The sequence below is a fragment of the Perna viridis genome, chromosome 12 (genome assembly GCF_037379345.1).
Source record: "Perna viridis isolate PV_CMFRI_1.1 ecotype Kerala chromosome 12, ASM3737934v1, whole genome shotgun sequence".
NCBI classification, from domain to species: domain Eukaryota; kingdom Metazoa; phylum Mollusca; class Bivalvia; order Mytilida; family Mytilidae; genus Perna; species Perna viridis.
The window spans coordinates 13565278-13587742 of record NC_142456.1 but is presented as its reverse complement, the minus strand read 5'-3'; the positions used below and the strand labels follow the sequence as shown (position 1 = coordinate 13587742).

At 31.7% G+C, this 22465-nt stretch overlaps 1 protein-coding gene across 10 annotated transcripts in view; it reads left to right on the top strand.

Annotated features, from left to right (window-relative positions):
- The first annotated feature begins 2247 nt into the window (after window positions 1-2247).
- The window catches only part of LOC148601280 (voltage-gated potassium channel subunit beta-2-like), a 49999-nt gene continuing 29781 nt past the window's right edge, over window positions 2248-22465 (top strand). For 5 of the 10 annotated variants that reach the window (XM_088554787.1, XM_088554786.1, XM_088554785.1 and 2 more), the window contains exons 1-3: window positions 2248-2331; window positions 9411-9446; window positions 22403-22443. In XM_088554787.1, the coding sequence (XP_088410913.1) occupies window positions 22415-22443 (29 nt within the window). In that variant the 5' untranslated portion in view covers window positions 2248-2331; window positions 9411-9446; window positions 22403-22414. Of the gene's footprint in view, window positions 2332-8843; window positions 8959-9410; window positions 9447-11575; window positions 11758-13345; window positions 13398-19280; window positions 19375-22402; window positions 22444-22465 lie in introns of those variants that run through there. The other 5 variants (XM_088554784.1, XM_088554783.1, XM_088554780.1 and 2 more) reach the window with 5 other exon arrangements.

Genomic DNA, 22465 nt, shown 5'->3' with positions numbered 1-22465 from the left:
ACTTTGAAAATTTTCTCCTCTAAAAGTACTGGATGAATTAAAACAAAACTTTGCATGAATATAATGTAGAATACGTTTAGCTATCTATGTGTGTGGATTCTTGATCTTGTGAAAAACATGGCCATCGTTTCTAAAAATAGATCATAGGGGTCAAATTGAAGAATTGTGCAAATAACTCAAAAATAGTTGGGTATACCTAAATGTGGCAGGGATTAATCTTGTTCAGCATGATGGTATTATCTGCATGTAAGTGAATGCTGAAATTTTCGGTAAGATCCGTCGATAAATGAATGAGTTACAGGTCCTGAAATTGATTTTTTTTCTTAAATCTCCTCTGAGATAACTTGTAGGAAGGATTGTAACCAAACATCGCAAAAATGTTTGTAAGGATATCCTTAACAATTCTTTATCTGTCAAAATCATGGCCACCCCTATTAAAAATTGATGACTTGTTGAAATAACTAAGGGTTGAGCCTAATTTTCTAGGGAGGAAAATTGATCAGCATGGTGAGACAGACCTATAATGAAATCTTCATAAAGATCTGTTGCTCAATGTTGGAGTTATTGCCCTTGAAGAGAAAAAAATGACAATTAGAGATTTATTTTATAATATGAAAACTAGGTGGATAACTAAGATGCTCTGTGTTGATTAAATGATGCTTGTGACATAGTATAGTAGGGTCAAGAGTCCAGCTTTAGAAAGCTACATCTATAAAGACTATTTTTGACCAGGTGAGTGATTGAGGCTCTCTAGAGCATCTAGTCTGATTTAAAAAACACTTAAGATTAGATTAGTCACAAGGAAGGATGGAGTCAATGGGCCTCTATCTTGAAGTAGGAGACAAATTCACTCAAGTAATTTCAGAATTATTTCAAGAAAAAGTGTTCCTTTTGAAAAAGATTAGATAGATGCTCTTGTAAAACATCACTGTTCAGTTTTGTTTTTCAGTCATACTTAAATTAAGGGTGGCAATTTAATATTGAAGGGGTTTTCTTCTAGTCAGATATTTACTGTCCTCAAGTTTATACACTATGAAATATTTATTTTTCACAAACAATGAATCAAATTATTTATTTTCATATGTCTAAAAGCAATACCATTTTAATAAAAGAGGGGAGGGGGCTAGGATGAATTTTTATTTTATTGTCTTGATAATTTATTGTTTATATTTCCCCAAAAATATTTGCACTTTGCACCAATAGACCCTTGTGTATTACATGTGGGACAGTCGATCAGCATGCATGAATGAAGCATGCTCAGTATGTGCTTTTGTGAGGAAATGTTTTTTGTTCATCCAAAACCCTCTATTTTGGAAGTATATCATTTGTCATGCATTACCAAGGACTTAATCCAATTAACAAGAAAGGGGTATATAAAAAGGAGTGCAAACTTTTTTCCATGTATATACATGTATGTACAAAACAAGCACAAACAGTTTATTTACATAATCAAGGTCTCACAAAGTGAAGAGATATTACAATGATTAGATTACACACACACACACACACACACACACACACACATATAATGTCAATTATGGATAAAAAAAGTGTTAAGCATATTCATGTTTGCATAAATAAGATCAGTTACAGTTAGCCTACACTCATGAGAAAGAGCATTACTGCATGGCCTGTCTTGAAAAGATTAAGAAAGAAAATTAAAAATAAGGAAAAAAAATTAAAATGTTCTCCTTGTGCTTTATTTATTTGAGAAAAACAATTCTCAGGAACAGGAAATACCTATCGACGGTGCAACAGATCTATAAAAACATTATTATTTGCATTACAATACAAAATGTATTAGCAAAAAAGCAATTATATTCTCAAATTAAAAAAAATGTGAAGAAAATTTCTTCCTAGTACACTTCTCCAAAAAAAAATGCAGTGGCTGCTTCTGTATTATGAGAAATTCAATTGTTTGGTCTTCAAAAATTCTAATGGGCTGTCCTGCCTTTTTATTTCTTGAAATTTTTATTTCAAATTTAAAATCAGTGGCCCCATAAAACCGTAAAAATATATTGTTTGTATCTTAATGCAAAGAAAATTATTTCAGTATATGTTAGTATGAAAGCTATCACAGGAAAGAACTTTGATGATTAAAATTAATCAAATGTGCAATAAAAAATGTTTAAGCATGTACGTGTTTGAAAACATTTTCCAAATATTTGCCAAAATCGAAATTGTTAGTCTGGTTTTAGCCCTAATATATGTCTTCCGATTTTCTCTAGATTTATAGATTTTTCACATTGAATTTGGCGCCATTTTCGAAAAGACGTGTTGCAACATAGTAATTATGAAAACAATACATATAGACTATAGTGCTTCGGACAGGTATTAAAATCAAAGACTTAAGTTTTCAAAGTAGCTAATTGTCAAATATTCTATGTCACTGAGTTTTGCTTGCTTTCAAAATCCAAGCGAATTCAATGCTCTACTAAACTGAACTCCCAATTAATCAGTGATTTTCTCATTTTCACTAGAAATTAGAATTTAGAAACCCTAGGCCTAGCATTGATTTATGTTTGGTCTTGGTTAATAATTAAAAAAAAAAATCACAAATTTTAGTGAGCTGAAAATTAAAGATTTAAGGTCAATTGATAATATACATTCATGTTTTTTTTTCCATTTCACATCTTTTGACATACATGTAGCATTTGTTTGTTTTGTTTGTTTGTATCATATATGTGTACACTAGTACTAGCAAAATAAGTGTATTCCTTTTTTCAAAAATATTCTTGACATTTTAGAATGTTTTAAAAGTTTATGTGGGTTCTGAAATCTCGTTAGAGATTGTCTTGTAATGTTTCATATGTACTTGTACCGACTTAAAATACTTTTGAACTTTGCGCTTTGTTTTTTTATCAATCAGTTAAGATCGGCAAACTTCAAGCGATATGGTTTATTTAAATAAGGGTGACTTCATAACCGTGATGACCTGAATAAACAACTCGGGGACTAGGTGTTCTCAGCTATATTACAGAAAGTTCAATGCTAACCCATTATTTCATCTTTTAATGTAAATCTCCCGCTCTCATACAAGTAAAAACATGTAAAACACATGTTCACATATGGTACATTTTATTTAAGAGGTACATTTTGATCTAGTATGAAGCTATAATTGACAATTCTACACCACTGGTCAGCAGCATAAGGTGGTGTAGTAATATATATTATGCAAATTATACACGAATGTACAGTACTGAAATTACAAGTGCAAGAAATTGCTTACAATATTGGTGACTTAAAAACACTCAAGTTCCTTGCATAACATTAAACACTATGTCCAGTTAACTTGCATGTATTCCTATTTAAAAGTTGTTACAAAGAATCTAATATATAATGTTTACATGTAGATTGAAAGGTACATGTATGTGCAGGGGTATGGAAAATCTCTTAATGGTACAGTGTTCAAAAGTGGGTACATGTATGACATTTTTGACAACTAAACAAGGAGTCACACACACAAGATTTACTTTCCGACACTAGAAGTATGCTTTCCAAACCTAACATATCCAATTCAAGCTTTCTACTTACCAAAAGGAAAGTGCATCATGATAATCAACTTTCTCATACAAAAATTGCACTTGCTCCAGATGATGGGAAAGTTAAATCATAAAACACTGATTTACTGTTATGGTTTTTTTTACCGTATGTTTACTACTGATTTCCACTATTTTCACTTTTTTTTGGTTGGCTCTTTAAAACAAAGTATATAAAAGTGCAAGCAAGTGGTATTGATAGTCTTACTACATGCATGTCTATATATGTGTTTGATAATAAATTTAAGGATTATTGTATTATAATTTATCCATAAACCAACAGGGGTAGAAATGGTAAAATTTGTCTAACTGATCAAGCAGGCAAGTTTTGCCTGAACTGAATGGGCAAGAGTTTACTTGCCCTAATGATACATGTAGTTCAAGAGAGAATAAAAAAACATCCAAAATTTGGTAGCCCCATAGGCCAGCTCTGTTTGACTTGACTTGTCTGTCAAGAGAATTGCTTGCGCTAATCCTGAGAGAGAGTGCTTATTTTGAGCTTTGTGTATAGTGGTTACAACTGTACTTGGGATTGCCACTTAAAAGAGAAGTGAACAGATTCTTTTAGATACATTTTTTTATTTGGGCCGTGATTTCTAAGTCATCTGTAACTTAAAAAATTATATTTCTTGTAAGAAAAGGTAGTTCTGGTATTTACAAAATTGTATGTATGTACATGTAATTATTATGCACACAATTCCATATCAATCTTGAGGTTTCTGGTCTCAGTATCGTATTGATTTTCCCAAAGACTTCTATAGTGAAGTGCATATTTTTAGGATTTTTTAAAAAATATGTAAATTGATTCAATAAAACTTTCACTTCTGTAGCATTTCTAAGGACATGTGCAAAAATAATTTTCCACAAAGAAAATAGGGTGAGTCCACGAAGATTGGACAGAAAAGTAGTCTTGAACTATAAATAGCCATTTCCCCTACTTTCACTTTCGTTTTGCACTCACCAAACCAACCTTTTCAGTGGAACATTTTTATGATATTGTGTTAGATTTTCTTTTAAAAAAGTTCTTCATCTTACAGTGTGATGTTTGCTCTATTTTTTAAGTCATTGTTCATATCTTTTGACAAAACATTAGTTTGTAGAGAGGCAAAAAGAAAATGCACTATATTTTTTATAGCATCCATGTTTTGACGTACACCCACTCAGGGATATGCAATACGATACTGGTACCTATTACTAATAAACATTTCAATATAATCATAAAAGTTGTTGTTTATCTGCTAGAGTATTCATTTTCATACAGAAAATTCAGAATATCAATTTCTATTAAAATTCTTATATAGGTACCCTATTCCAGGCATAAGACTAATATCTCAATGTTAGCCAGAAAATATTACTTTTGATAAAAAGCTGCTGCATTAATCAACCTAAGCAACTTTGTGGTTTATTCTGACATGGTAGATACATGAGCTATACTATGAGTTCCAAATCATTATTTAATCCCCACTTGTGAGTTCCATATATGGAAATATTAATATCCGAACTTCCTTTTTTGTCTTTAACTCAAGGGAGCCTCTTGTTTAAAGTAAAGTATAATGACCGGTACAACCAACTGTTTTAAACTATAGATATGGTCATTTCAATTATAATAAATCCAGAAAAAAATATACCAATATCATAGTTTAAAAAAAATATAGCTTTTCATATGCAGAAAATACAGATTTTAAGCCATTTTGGTACCCCAGGCAGATACAAATGGACCTCAATATGACAGGAAAAGGACTTTTTCTTTAAAACAGATAGCTATGATGCAAGAAAAATAGTTTACTGGTATAAATATTATAATAATAATTGTCTACTTTAGGTACTTTTTGAAAAAATTCAGTTTTTATATGAAAAAATACCATTATTTTTCTTGCCGCATTAGAATCTGTCCATTTGAACCACTAAAAAAAGTCCACTAAAACATTGGCTGATGACTTTTGTGAGACATTTTTGTGTTTAAATCAACCACACAGTTATATGACAACTGATTTTAGCTATTTATTTAAAAGAAAAACAAAAAATAAAAAAAATATTCATTTTTTCATATATAAGAGGCAATGTATGGAAATTGACTATTTTCAAGTCCTAACCACATACTTAAAATGTGTTGTAACTTGAAAACTATCCTTTATGCAGGAGTATTACTTGCTTTAGGTTACCTGAATATAGATATGCTCATCATAAATAGTCAAGATAATAATTTTATTGAACTGATATCCTACAAATTCATGAAAACAAAATGCATTTCCAAATTTGGTAAAGATTAACCATAAATGCAAAAAAACAGAGCTACCATAAAAAATCAGGTTCAAAAGTTGGCTAATTCATCTTAAAAGTGTTACCTGCATTTGGGTACTACTTTTTCAGCTGGTAAAGACCACTTGCTGAGTATCCAACTTTACTTGAAAAACTGGCTTACTAGGTCTCAGTATCGTATTAATTTTCCCATAGACTTCTATAGTGAAGTGCATATTTTTAGGTTTTTTAAAAATTATGTAAATTGATTCAATAAAACTTTCACTTATGTAGCATTTCTAAGGACATGTGCAAAAACAATTTCCCACAAAGAAAATAGGGTGAGTCCACGAAGATTGGACAGAAAAGTAGTCTTGAACTATAAATAGCCATTTCCCCTACTTTCACTTTCGTTTTGCACTCACCAAACCAACCTTTTCAGTGGAACATTTTTATGATATTATGTTAGATTTTCTTTTAAAAAAAGTTCTTCATCTTACAGTGTGATGTTTGCTCTATTTTTTAAGTCATTGTTCATATCTTTTGACAAAACATTAGTTTGTAGAGAGGCAAAAAGAAAATGCACTATATTTTTCTAGCATCCATGTTTTGACGTACCCTTGCTCAGGGATATGCAATACGATACTGGTACCTTCTACCCTTTGATAATTTGAGTTATTCTCCTTTAATAAAAAAAAACATTTTCAGTGAAGTTATATACATGTATTTAAGTGATAATTGGAAAATGTAGCACTGCGTGCACTGAAATTTGATTTATTGTTGATAGAAGTTGCAACAGTGAAACTATCCTTTACAATTACTAGTAATTGGTTGTTAATTGTACAGAGAGCTTTTGAATTCCAATATGTGGGCAGAAATGGACATAAATATAGCTGATTAATGAATACTTTCAAATATCAATAGGTGCAGCAGCCCCTTCAATAAATCTATCACTAACTACTTTGTATGTTTATCCAATTAGTGTTCAATGGCTCAACATATCTAACTTTTGACTTATACAATATACACTGACTAATTTTACGGCTTCATTACAAATTAACAGGACCAGTTTATTTTAATTATTGAAATGCAAGGTTTAAAACCACAATTTAGTCGAAATTTCAAGCAAAGGATTAATTAACCATATTAATAAAAAAAATAAGGATTTTTTCAAAAGGTTTATGATTTTGGCAAGAGATTTATAAGTACAAAAAAGTAAACCATTTGTCAACAAAAAATAAAGTATGTAATATTCATTAGCCAGGGTTCCGTGAAAGGAAACAATTGTAAAAGTACCGCGGTAAGTATGTTTTGCATAACTAGTAAAAGAAGCATAATTTAAGGGATACTTTTTTAGAAAAAAATACTGATAGCCTTTAATTTCTTTCCTATCAGGTGTTCAGATTTGTACTGAAAAGGTTATGCCTTTCATGTATATCCATTGTCTCTGTCTGTTTTCAAAATGTAGTAAAAATTTAAAATTAAAGATATAATTTTGTTGTTTATCTCCTCATTAGAAAAATAAAAATTTATAGATTGTACTATATCAGCAGAAATCAATCTGATATAACTGGCTCTTGTTATGTATATGAATGTTGTGAATGAAGTATAAGTCTCTATAAGAATCTGGGAAAATGAGAAAAATCTGTTAAACATGCATGTCAAATACTCACTGATCTGACAACATACTTCCACTCATTGAAGTCTTCTCTACTTTAAATGACAGTATTTGATCTTCCTGCATCATGAGATATTTAGGAATTTTTCAAAATGGAAGTATTTTTATAGAGAGTGCCTTTCCATGAAATATTCATTTGCAGTGCTTTTCAGTGAAATTATAACTTACTTACCAAAATGTTATGGATAATTTTATCTTCATTCTTTTACTCTGATGGTACAGATAGTTAAGGAGGTAGACCTAGGGTAAGGGACACAACTCTTACAAATCATTGGAACATTTGTATTCTGCATTTTACATCAATCTCATGTAAGCATCAAAGTACATGTAACTTGGACTGATTTCATTCTGTTTAAAATGAAAGCTTGAAAGACTTAGTGAAATCGAATGTGATACAATCATATCACTAATTCCATGAGTTATGTCCTTTACCCTAGGTCTACCTCATCAAATTACAGGGTCCAAGTAGTTGTTCATTCCACACCATGTTTTACCCACTGCCTGATACTTACAGTGACTGATACTTTATAGCATGTACAGTGAAACCTGTTTAAACTAAACCTTGTGTAGACTGAGGGCTTTGTTCAAGTGGGGCCACAATTTGGTTCACACAGGTTCAAAATACATTGAAACTGACACACAATGCCTGAAAGGAATGTCTGGTTTGGACAGGTATCTGGTAAAGTCAGAGTATCATTTACACAGGTTTTACTTTGGTAGTAGTCTTTATAAGAATCATGCAAATTCTGTAATACATGTATGTGATACACTTCCAAAAAGACTACATATTTTTTTTGTTATTAAATTGTTTTATAGGTCTACATGATTAAATGTATAATTATTCATTCCAATCTGTCTGCTCTTAGGAGATAATTCACATTGAAAATCCAACAGTTTCTATTGAATTGTACTGTCATTTACAGAGTTATCTCCCTTAATTTTGAATTTTATAGTACATACTATATAAATTTTATCTCCTAAGAACAAGGGTTATATGAAAAACCACATGCAGATTTCTGTTTACTATAATATTTTAAACAAAATATCATCAATAAAAATATGTTGGCTTTCCAACCATGAATCAAATTTTGCATGATTCTTAGCTGGAGTGCTACTTAACATTATAGAATGAATGGAAATAAACTAATTTTTAAAAGATCTTCACAGCTGGGTTTTAATGCTATTTCTTTTTTGTTTACTAGTGCCTTGCATGATGAAATTTATAAATGCAGTTCAGTGGCATGGATAAAATTAATCGTACAAAGATTGCAATACATCTGGTGTAAATAAACAAAAATATCAATAAGCAATAATCACCTTATCTAATACATTACTTATCAAGAATAATACTTTTCTAAAACTCCAAGAAATAAAATCAATACGTGATTGAGCTGGATCGCTAGAGTGTTATTGTGCCTAAAGAAAATCAATCTAGCATTTTTCTGAGAGAATGTTGATGACATTTGAAAATGTCATAAATATCAACTTCAGCTTTTGCTTTTTGTAAGTCTTAAAAATTTACTTATGATTTTGCTTGAATGCTTAGATACCGTGGATTAAGGATTAAGCCTGATTTTATAAGACGTACATTGTATATCTGCTACTGTGCCTTTATTTTACACAAGTGCTGAATTGACAATTTAAGGACAATTTTTGCAGCTATGCAATCAATTTAGCATCTCGGAAACATCAATGCATGCTTTGAAATTAATGATGACAATTAGGCATATTGCTTGAACTGCAGTAGCTTTGACTTGTATTGTCTGGAAATACCTATTAATTGAACCTTTGGATTGTTTGTGGAGTATTATTTTTAAATTAACAAAATCAATAAGAAGATGAAACATGCCTTTGGCATTGATTAGGGATCATTTAAAATTCCGTTTTAACAGTTATATGTTTATTTTATGTGTTTGATATGTATCTTTCTCATGTATTGAATTTTGTTATTTCAGAAAGAAGGGATTATTTTAGGGAAAGGAAGTTTAATTGTGAGTACAAGTACATGTAGTTTTATTATGTCTTCAATTTCAAGTTCTTGAACATGTTGATATACCTTTTATATGCCAGTCTTTTGTATTGTCTAAAAATTGTTTCCAAGGAATTTTCATAATTTTTTCGTACAATATTTGTCTTCACCAAGGAAATCTCTTTTGTGTCATGCTTTCTGTCTAGTCAAAATAAATTTTAACCTTTTACTAATTGCAACAGAAAATGTTTTACAGTGTATTGCATCATGTCGAATATATACATTGGAAAAAGTGTAAAAATTCTAATTTATAACTTGCGGAAAGCTCCAATGAAGCATTTTCCTGTAAAAATTTTGAATGGAAAATTTAATTGGAAAGGGGAAATAACTCTCTAAAAATAATGTTTTTTTGTAGAATCTTTGTTCCATTTTCTACTGAATATAAAGTATAATACTTAAATAGAGCTGTTTGTTCCTTATTGACTATCTCTCTGCTGCCCATGATATGTATCACATTTGAAGCATAATCAATCTATTCTATTTTGGGGTTATTACTGGACCATTTTACTGTGATGACTGTCCCTGGTATATACTAGGTTAGCTTATGGGGTAGGCTTTTTTCGCCCATTTGTCTGTGTCATTATAATTTGTCACTTGGATAAACCTTACTTAAATTATGAGATTATTCGTGATTTCTCATTATACAAGCTTACTTAGGTTCAATTTCCAGGACAAAGATGTTATAGGGAGCCTACTTTTAATAATGACCCAGCTGTGTCCATTGGCACATCTAATAGGGATTCTAGTAACTGGAATGCCCCCTTTTTGTTGGAAAAATTTGGCATCAGCATACATATTACTCATTTACATGTTACCTGTAAAGTTTGGAATATTAACAAACGTAAGTTTCTTGTATTATACAAATAAGATAATTATATTTTTATTATGAATTGAATTCCCAATGATAAAAATCAGATTTATTCCTAGAATCACAGAAGCTGTAGAATTACATTCAGAAATTGAGAAATAATTTACAAGCCTTGAAAACAAGGATAAGTGCCAAAGTTACACCCTGCCTGATTGTAACCCACCTATACTCAAGGATAAGTGGCTATATTGTACTAAGTGTAAGCAATACATCATTTCTGTCTGTCACTTCTGTTTTTCTACTTCACCAGACCATTAGCAAAAGTTATAGGTATTTTCACATTCAATTTTACGATCTTTTGTGATACAGGATCATTTTCACCCTTGATCGGACTCTGTTGGGATATTAGATACAGCTAATCATTATAAACTGAAAGTACATATATTATGATTTAGCCCCTGGGAATTCCACTCCATTCCCTTCATACCAAATTTTGTTGTTTTTATTACCAATCTAAGAGTTTAAAGAATTAACACTTATCCAATTGAAGGGTTTAACAGTATATATATATATATATATATATTTCACATTTACAATTTTTTGTTACACGAAGAAATCAAGAATGTTGTGCTATATCCCTTTTGTCTTCGGAAAAAAATGTTGAATCTATTTTTGTACTATGTATTCACAAACATTTCATTGGAAAAGGTTATTTTGAAAAATGCCAAGAAACTAATTCCTTCTTCTGTTTTTGAACATATTTTGTTTTGTTTTCCCTATAATATGTGTAACATGTTTTAAAGGCATTGTTATGAATAGATTCTTTATTTCTGAGTATCAATTATCTTTTATTTATGAACCAGAGAGATTACCATTATTTCCCGCAATTAGTAACATAATAATTGCTACCTCACAACAGGAAGCGGCAACTCTTGTATGGAATGTCTAGAAACTAAACGTATAGAAAGTTGATCTCCTTATAGTTGTCTTTCACCACTCAACGTTCCCTAAAGAATTGTTGTATATTCCATTATAATCAGGATATAGGGAGACAATGGGTCTAGTTTTTAAATATTTTTGCTGAAAGACTAAGATTGCCCCTATGATTTGAATTTTTTAATAAAATCTTATAGAAAGGATCTAAAAAAGTCAAATTTCATTGAGCAATAATAAAGTTAAGACATTATGGCTCTGTGACAAAATTCCCATTCACCCCAGAGTGTACTTTTATCCATCAACAGCTCACTATAAAGAGGGTCAGTATATCTATACAATGCCAAACATCTAATAGTTGATTATACCTATTCTCTGATAGTGCTTGATTAGCAATTATTACCAGCATGGCATTAATTTGACAATAAAAGCATCCTAAGTAATGAAGTGCTAATATGTTGTAAACATTACTTTTTCTAACACATCGAGGAAAGGAATATACAAATGTACACTGTTCTTTTACAAAATTAAGGTAAATTTATATTCTTAGTTTTACTTTGTTTAACTTTACTGTAATTTACAGAATGACAGATCAGACAGAACTTTTTTCCCCTTACTACTGGTCTGTCTGTTGATTTCTGTTCAAGAAACTTGAGAACTTCTTTTGACTTTAAATTTGATCATGTTGATTTTTGTCCCCCGTGACTCGTCGCGAGGGGTCATGGAAATGGCTAGGCATCCATCCACCCGTGTTTTCCCCACCTTTTAGCTCACCTGGCCAAGGGCCATTTGAGCTATTGCCATCACTTGGCGTCCCTCGTCGTCGTTAACAATTATACAAAACTCTTCACCTTGACTGATTAGAACCAAACTTGGTATAAATGTTCCTTGGGGTATCCTACATAGAACTGATGTGGGGATTTTTTATTTGTCGAAATACATGGCTGCCGTTACTAAAAATAGAACATGGGGGTCAGACAGGAGATTTTTGCATATATCTCCAAAACCATTAGGTTTAGCTAAATTTTGATGCAGGGAAAAGTGTTTAGCATGATGAGATCTATTTCTTGTTAAATTTTGGTTTTAATCCGTTATTGCCCTTTTTCAACAATTTTTGCTATTTTTAATGTTATTTCTTTCAAAAATCTTCTCCTCTGATACTACTTAACCAATTGGAACCAAACTTGGTTAGAATGTTCCTTGGGGTAACCTGCATAGAACTGATGTGGGGATTTTTGATTCGTCAAAAAAACATGGCAGCCGTTACTAAAAATAGATCATAGTGGTCAAACAATAGTTTTTCGCATATATCTCCAAAACCGTTAGGTTTAGCCAAATTCTTTCTGTAGCTGAAATTACCCTTATTATGAGGACCACAAAAGTCTTCAGGGATGAAAGTTGTCAGATGACTCCTTGTAAGAGTTATTGCCCTTGAAAGGGGAAAAAATGACTTTTGTTACAGTTTTCAGTCAATATCTTGAAAACTTTCATTTGTTGAAATGATCCTTATGATAAGTCCTACCAAAGACTTCTTGAGTCGAAATTGTTGGACAACTTCTTGTTAAATTTATTGCCTTTGAAAGGCAAAATTCAACCAGGTGGGCGATTCTGGCTCCTAGGAGCCTCTTGTTATGTAATGCTTTTACCAAATAAGTTTGTTTTTGGTATGTGACCTTATTATGAAGAGTTACAGATAAAGTGCAAATTGGGTTACGGTTGATTGACTTTTATGGTAGTTATAGCCCTTTGACTTAGAAAATTTCAGTAAATTTACAGTTTTCCACACTTTTTTTGTAATGCTATTACCAATTGATTTTATATTTTGTACGTAGTGTTACTATGAGAAGTTACAGATTAAGTTTAACTTTGGTTACGGTTGATTGATTTTTATGGTAGTTATGGCCCTTGGACTTAGAAAATTTCAGGGATTTAAAGTTGTCCGCACTTTTTTTGTAATGCTATTACCAATTGATTTTATATTTTGTATGTAGTGTTACTATGAGAAGTTACAGATAAAGTTTAACTTTTGTTACGGTTGATTGATTTTTATGGAAGTTATGGCCCTTGGACTTAGAAAATTTCAGGGAATTTAAAGTTTTCCACACTTTTTTTTTTCGCAGGGGATATTGGAACGCTGTTCTTTTATCTTTTTTATAGTGTACAGTATGTCAGGTATGGTTTTTGTGTACAGTATGTCAAGTATGGTTATAGTGTACAGTATGTCAAGTATGGTTTTTTACATTTACTTTGTTTTGAAAGTTTTGCTATTACCTTTTAAAGATAGAAAATGTTTGGTAATAAACTTGCTTTTGTTTGTGCTGTTCAATATACGGTAAACATATTAATTTTCGCAGTTGCTAATTTTCGCAGATTCTGTTAAATGGACATATTCGTGAGTAGCAATATATAGAGTTACCAAATCCATTTTGTGGGTACTATTTTTGGTTGTTTTCTGTCCACTGTGAAAATTAAAATGTTTACAGTACATGTAAGTTTCCTGACATATTTAGAATTTTACATTTAGTACAATTAATGTATTAAACTCTCTGGCAAGCAAGTTGCAAGTTTCAACCATTTTGAAAATAATTTGCCATTCCCCTTTTTTCACCATTACATGGTGGGGTATCAATTAATGTTCCGTTAATGCCTTATTTTTAAAAAAAAAATTGAATATGATTTTTTGAGAAAATTTTATTAAAAATACAAAAATTTAATCCTTTTTTTTCAAGTAACAGTACTGGGTTATTAAGTGGAACAAATTCTACTAAAGGTACTACAAGCATCTTTTATGGTAGACAAGTTAGTTACATGTGCAATTACATGTACATGTATGAGGGGTTGAAAACTTTCTGCCTTATTGTAGTGTTTTATCTGTTAAGACTTGGAATAATTCCTGTTACTCGTCTTGTGTAAACATTTAGAATTGTGTGAACATTAAGATGTAGTAAACTTCAGTTTCCAATATGCACCAAAGCATTACAATGTATAGTGTCAAGATTTTGTGTTAATGTCTAAGTGGTATGTTAAGGTCTTCATCTATTATAAACATTTGTTTGAGGTTATCTCTATTGTTATTCCTGTCCATGTCTCTACAATAAACAATATGATATATATCTGTTTCTATTTTTACTGTTCACAGATATCGCTATTGTCAGTGTAATTAGCAGAGGTGTGAATCTAATTAAATTACATTGTAATTGATCATGAAGATAATGACAAATATGTAATTAATTACTTGTTTCATTATGTGTCCTACTGGGGGTACATGCTGTGTTGCTACAGGGAATCTTCTAGTAGTATGAAGACTGCTGTAGAAGTTTCCCAATGTTAAATAAAATGGTGACTGTAGGAATATTGTGGTGACTGCAGGAGAAGTTCCCCAATATTGTGATGACTGCAGGGGCAGATTCCCAACATTGTGGTGACTGCAGAGGAAGTTCCCTAATATTTTGGCCACTGCAGGAGAAGTTTCCCGATATTGTTGTGACTGCAGGACAGGTTTCCCAATATTGTGATGACAGCAGGGGAAATTTCCCAACATTGTAGTGACTGTATGGGAAGTTTCCCAACATTGTGGTGACTGCAGGAGATGTTTCCCAATATTGTGGTGACTGCAGGGGCAGCTTCCCAGTTGTGGTTACTGCAGAGGATGTTTCCCAATATTGTGGTGACTGTAGGAACAGATTCCCAAAAATTGTGGTGACTGCAGGGGAAGTTTCCCAACATTAAGGTGACTGTGGGGGAAGTTTCCCAATATTGTGTTGACTGCAGGGGCACATTCCCAGCATTGTGGTGATAGCTGGAGTTGTTCCCAGTCTCGTGGTGACTGCAAAAATTTTCCAGTATTGTGGTGACTGTAGGGGGCAGTTTCCCAGTATTGTGGTGACTACAGGAGAAGTTTCCCTGTATTGTAGTGATTGCTGGAGCAGTTCCTTGGTATTGTGGGAATAGGTGGATCAGTTCCTAAGTATTGTGGTAACTGCTGGATCAGTGCACCAGAAATGTGATGAGTGAATGTGTAGATTGGTTATCTTCTCATGACCTATCTACCTCATGTATTTCTTTTTTTGTGCATTTAGTGAAACATCGTTAGATTTTGAATTTAGTAGCCTTTAACATGAAGTAGAAATCATATTCAAAACTAGAAAATCTGTGCTCATTAACTTAATACCCCCACTCCCTCATTTCACTTTTTGACCTCCAACATGATTTTGATTAAAATATGAATTAGGAGATGCACAATGGCAATATGTAATAAAGATTCTGTGAAAGTTAAAGTAAATTCTATTTACTGGTGTAGGAAGAGTAATTGATAAGAAATTTGTACCCTTTGCTTGATGAAAGGAATGAAGGTTGGACACCCCATCACTATATACTACTGTACCTTTTCACTTCAATAGTGGGTATTATTCAGCCAACATATGTATATAAAATTAACAAAATATCATTAACTATGTTTATTAAAAAAAAGATAGGCAAGCCTAAATTTTTCCATCTTCCAAGAAAGTGTGCTTTAGTTACTACAGATTTCACTGTATCTTCAATCTTCTTTGAGCAACCTACCAATTGTCATGTTAATCATCCAAGGTGTTACCCTGATTAAATTATCACACATAGACATAATAGATTATTGATCCCCTTTCTCTGATGGGTCTTTCTCCATCATTTATAATTGATTGGCTTCTAGGAATAGCTCAAGATGCTGTGTAGAAGATATAGGAAAGATGAATCTTTTATTAGTGAACAAATCCTGGCCTTTACTCTGAATTAAATTTTAGTGACAATTGATTGTAAAATATATAAATACATGTACCATAGTATTGATAGTCTTTATATACCCACTTAATGAGTGGTGGTACATTTGAATCAGCTTGTCTGTTTGTTGGTCCAACTTTGGTCGCTGTTTTCTTCAGCTCCCAATTCCTTTATTCAAATTCTGTAAACATTTTAATTCTCATGGATTCTGTCGAGTGAATATATTCACAGTATCATTTTTGCAGTATAAAAAATGGTTAGTGTTATATAGGGTAAAAAATCAATTTTGCAGGTATTATTTTTCGTGTTTTTTTCTCGTCTGTGAAAATAGGTACACTGCAAAAATTAGTATGTTTATAGTAGTCCTTGCTATGTCAGTTGGAACATAGAGCAAGAACAAGCTTCCTCCACTCCTGACTATTGGCTTACCTTTCAATGGGACCCCTATTGTATTATCTTTCCACTATTTCTTTCTCAGTAGTTTGTCACCATGTTGTCTTAGGTTTTCCTTATCTCCCTCTTTCTTCAGGCGTCGGTTTCACAAAAAGTCGTAAGTGTGAAATTAATCGTAAATCATGACGTTGCAATGCTATTTTAGTGTATGAGGTCATTACTTACCATCAATTTTACACTTACGACTTTTTGTGAAACTGACACCAGGTGTCCATCTTAGGCCCATGCTGATCACCGTCTCTGCTCCCAATAGATTGATTGATTTCATATTTGTATGTGTCTATGTATAAATGGAACATTTACATTGTAAGTAATGAGTGGGGGAACACCTAGCACAGCAACTTTATGTTTTTGTATACAAATTTCTAGTCAAGCTTTGGTCTACTGAATAATGTCAAAGACTGGTATTTGGAGAGCAAACAACCTTTAAATTTTGAATTCCAATTCTTTATAAAACTTTCCATAATGTCATTGTATGTAAAATTGTCATATCAATGATGATTTTAACAGAAATTAAAAAAATGTCATTATACAAATAATCCAAGTATGTATAAAATTTTAGATTGGTTAATTAGGAAGTCATTGGAAAAAGTACCAGCTATCATTATAAAGATATTTTGATTTTTAGTAATTTTAAGCAAATATTTTCTATTTGTATAACCAGTCTCTAATTTGGGGTAAGGCTGGTATTTCTAACTTCTAACTCTTCTATTTGAAAGGTTAGTATGTAGGTCATCATCAAGAATCACTCCATATTCTGTTCGGAGCCATAAGGATATTTCTCAACAGTTGTACAATAGAAAGTCAATAAAGAAAAGTTTGTTTCTATGCTGCTTTATTATAACTTAGACTAATGTCTCCGTGATTTATCCAATGCTAATATTTAACTAGACCATTTGCCGCCATACAATGTTCATAGACAGATGTTATCGGAATGTAAATATCCATTAGGATGCTTCCAGGGGATACAGTGGGAACAACTTCACTCAATTGTCCAAATAAGGGGAAGAATTATAACCAAATATGCCATCATTAAATTTTCTAGGGTTCATTCATTTTAGAGGCTGTCCATGTAATAATCAGGCGATCCAATGAATTGGGTGGCACAAACTAAATTTCGTTCCGCTGAATTTTTTTTGTTCCAATGTATTGTATATATCATATGTTTATCAAATAGTGTAATTTTTTTTTAAATCGACAATGGATGGCTTAAAAGTCCCTAACAATGCAACCAATTTTTTCTCAAATTAAAGATTTACTCCCCTTTTTCATTGAATTTCAATTTATTGTTGAAGTTAATCAAAAACCAACTTTCAACTTTTAGAAAGGCTGCATTTGTAATATGAAAGGGTGAACATTTTTACAAACAAAATTTGCCTTGTGCCACCCACTACCAGGTCCTTAAATGAAAATATCTACAATACTGTTATTTTTCTAAAATGGTCTTTGACAACTGCACTCTTCAGTTGAAACTTCCAGAAGAGAAAAATTGAGTGTCAAGCATTCTAACCAAAATGTCATTCTTTGTCATGACTTCATGACTTAATGCTAATATTAGGGAATTTTCCTCTCAGCTTAAAGGCCAGCTTAATTGGAGTTATTTCCCAAGTGAAAAGAAAAATTATCTTACTATTAGGATATTAGGAAAATGTTCATATCACAGTTATATGCTGCTAAGATTGTGTTTCAATTCAATATTATTGTAATTTTTCTCTCCCTTCTTATGTTTGTGAGCAGTTTTATCTCTTGCACATATGTATTTGAATTTTCTGAACAAAGTTTTTTCATTATTTGTTTGGTGCTAAGTTGGTTATTATTGTCGAATCAATACAGTTTATTACACTATCAGGGGCAGATTCAAGATTTCAGAGTAGAGGGAATGTATGGTTAAGTAATTGTCTAGCAGAACAAGGTGCCAAATTTAGGGGTGTAGCTTGATGTGAAAATCCCAGTTGTTAGCAAACTATACATTTTTTTCTAATATTAGGATTTTTGTGGTATAATTTTGTTAAAATGTGCATTTTTTTCCAAGATAAATTGAGATTATGTTTTTTTATTTCCACCATGAATGGATGAATGTTCACTCTGTCCCTCCCCTGTATCTACAGCTACTGACTATTACCTTAAGCCACCGTCATTTTTTTGCAGTTTCTGCGATCAATATTTTATCATGCAGTTTTATATTCACAACTGTTTCCCAAATCATAATATAATGTTCTTCAAAGAAAATGTTCACAAACAACAGTTTAATAATGTGTTACAAGTCTTACAGTGAATAAAGCAAAAACAAAACTGTCATAAAAATGTCCTCCTGCACATCTTTGGTTCCATAGATTTACTTTACCTGGATGGATTTTAATGATGTTAGTACAAATGAAAGCCTTTTGACAATGAAGAAGATGTGTTTTAATGTTTAGTTTTGCAACAAAAAGGTCAAGGTTGTTACTAAAATTAAATTTTGGTGAGAGATTTGGGAACTTGAGGATAGCTCTGTGTTTCTATCCTCTGTAGCTTGTCATACTTCTTGCAATGTCTTTTCATTTTGTTCAAATTGTGTTAGGGTAATGGTAAATATATGTGTTGATCATTTTTTATACCCCCCCCACTTTGAGTGGAGATATATTGTGATAGGGGTAAGCTATAGAAAATAGAGGATTTGGGTATCAATTTAATTAGCATTGCTCACACTTCTTATTGTTTTATAATTTTTGCAATGATGAGGTGACATCAAAACAGCAGACAGCCAAGCCAGAAGGTTTTGTGTTTTTCTAATAAATGTGCAATGTTACCATGGTTACATATTTTGTTAAATGATGTGTGAATTTGAGTACATTTTTCATGTTTCAGAGGATACTTACTTGGAAGATTTCTTATTTGATATATGTGTGATCATTATGTGATTGAAGATGGAATTATGAGCTTAATTCAGGGGCTACACAATGTAAGGATGATTAAGTTTTACCCTTTACATGTATATATGAAGGGTAATACATGTAAAAAATTACTGAACTGATAAAATCTGGGAAACAGTTAAAAGGAATAGTCCTGCTAATTTGTATATAGGCTTTACAAATACACTCTTTCTATGGTTTTTCCTACACATCAAAATTCTTGGAAGAATTACTGTTCTTAATTTCTAGTCATGGTCATTACTTCATAGGCTTCACAAAACTATACTCAGCAATTGAAGAAATGCACCAGTTATGATTTTTTTCTTTGGAAATATCTTTAAGATAATATTGAAACAAATAAAAAATTTGATATTTTGTTAGTGGAATTCGAAGAATTAAATCAGTGAAAAAGAAAATGTTTCAAATTTTAGTACATTTTTGAAATTATGAAACTTTTACAACTTGAAAGATGTGGGGCATGTCATACACGTGAACCTACCGGCGGTAGTTCAATTCTACCAGAATTAGAACCTGCCTACCTTTCTACTGTTTAAACAGAAAATCTACTGCTTTCCGAACATTATACTGTAAACAAATTTTGGACGCCATTTTTTTATTTACTGAATGAAAGAACCTGAGAGGATCAAATAACAACATTTCTGGTTGATTTGGGGTAGACAGGTGAACATGTTAAGGTAGTACATTACAGTTAAGTCATTTTTGAAAATTTAGTCTCATTTTGTTGAAATAAAGCTGTTTTGAGGCAGTCCGCACATAGTGCATATTTCTGAAATCCTTGGTGTGTGGAGGTTCCAGTCATTTATAAATAATTTAGTGATTATTCTTATAAAATCCAGTAGCCATGGTAACATACTGAGATCAAATATTACTGAGTTTTAGTACAACTCAGGGGTGCCTTTCCAAAACTAACAACCAAATACTGTTTTTATAAAATATCAGACACTACCACAGGATGAAAGCATGCATGGAGTAGGTGGAAAAAAGGTAAAAATGATATGACCCTTTTTGATTCTTTAGTCCCAAAAGTTTGTGCAAAATAGGGTATTTTGAAAATCAGCCATCTGATGCCGAGGAGAGAACCTAGTACGGCAGGGGACTGAAATGAAACCATTCTTCATTTAAATTACACCTATTTACCATAACATATATTACAGCTGTCTATGTATAAATGCTTATCTACATTTAAACAATATATCCACCAAATTTCAACTTTTAATTTTACAAAATTTGACGGAGGTAAATTGGTGTGCGAAACAGTGCACCTTAATGTAACTATATAGTGCACCCAAATTAGGGTCATAAACAGTAATTTAGAGCCTTTGTGGTTATCGATGAGATGTAATTCAAAAGATGCGATGATTATATAACAACAGGAGATGACAATTATCCAAAGTTTTAATGGCACACTCTTCAATGATTAAACTAGTATTTATTAGCGACGCATTGTGTAAATATTGATGCGGGACATTTGATCTTTTAATGGTTATGGAAAGAATGAAATTGACTCAAAGTATGGTTTTGTTTATTATCCAAGTCAACTATGTGAATTTTTCAGTTTGGAGCACTCTCATGATCATCAACTGTCAAAATACCGAAACATAATATTTCATCTTCAGCACCTCCTGCCTAGGAGGCAAAGTACTGTTCCAAATTCAATGCTGCATGGAAGTTAAAGTTAAAGTGGTGCCAAGCCAGTAATGACTATTTTAAATGAAATCATTTTGATGCATATTAATGCAATAGGAGCAATTTCACGTAGTGACAATTTTTAAATGAAAATTATTTAATTAATATTAGCTATTTAGTAATGATGACACTCTTAAATAGGAAGGTTATTAATGTTTATGCTGTTCTTGTTATGTAAATATCGTCATTGATAAATAAAATCATTAAAATGTCCAAGTGTTACTCCATTAAAAGGGTTATTCTAACTATTCAAGTAGAGTATTCAACATTTTTTCTCATGGAAACAGACTTAATACAGGGTTTTCCATAAGTTTCACATATATCTGCTTCATTACGCCAAAGGAAAAAAAAAACCTCCAGTTTTCAAACCCGATCTCCAGCTGAAAAATGACAAATCTCCAGTTTTGAAGGAACCACTTTATCACAAGTATGGCATGTATTCTGTTGCAAGGTTTATGTTGTATGAAAATTTTTTTTCAGGTGAGGGGGATGGTCACATTGTCATAAAATTTGATAAGCTTACAACATATCAGAACTTATAAAATCTTTATTCAAGCATAATATCCTTCAAATATTCCCACTTCAGAGAAATAGCAGTTCAAGAATAGAATATCTAACTACATCAGTACTACATGGGCATTAGACAAGTCCCTATCTTTAAATTTAAAAATAGAATAATGAAAAAAAAAATGATTGCATGTATATCTCTCTGACAGCAAATCTACAAATTATTGCGGGGGAGTTAGTAGTGGCGTAAATAATTTTGTGTCATATGTAATATAGAGGGACTTGTAGACTTGCTCTATGTACATGTACATGTAATATGTTTCTAATTATTTAACTGGAGATCCATTACACCCAGAGGCTTCTGTAGAGATCTAAAATAAACATGGAATTACAATAATGTCTAGTTAAAATCATTTGTTTCTAATTCTATACTAGATAATGGTCTGATAAAATATCATAAAAATCTCATCAATATATCAGGAGACATATAGTTCATTTCATATCCAATAAATATTGACTTCATACAGTGGAACCAGTCTAAAGTGAACTCCTTTTGTACTGTAAAATTTGTTCTGATTAGACAGGTAGTTGGTTTACAAAGGTTTATAATAATGTATATTGATGATACATGTAAGTGTCTGATTGCAATAAGTTTTCGGATCATTCATGGTTTGGTTAAAACAGGTTTCACTGTATGTAAGAACTGATGTCGTTTCTTTTACTTCACCTGATATTTGAGTTTCAGTCATACATGTTTTCGTGTATCTTTCATTGTCCATTATTATGAATCAATCAAAACATGTTTTGTTAGACATAATAAATGTTTTGTAGATCGGCTTGCTATGATTTTCTTATTGATTTCAGTAACAAGACAAAATGAGTGCCAACTCACTGGTAAACTATAGGTAAGTACAATAATAGACCGTT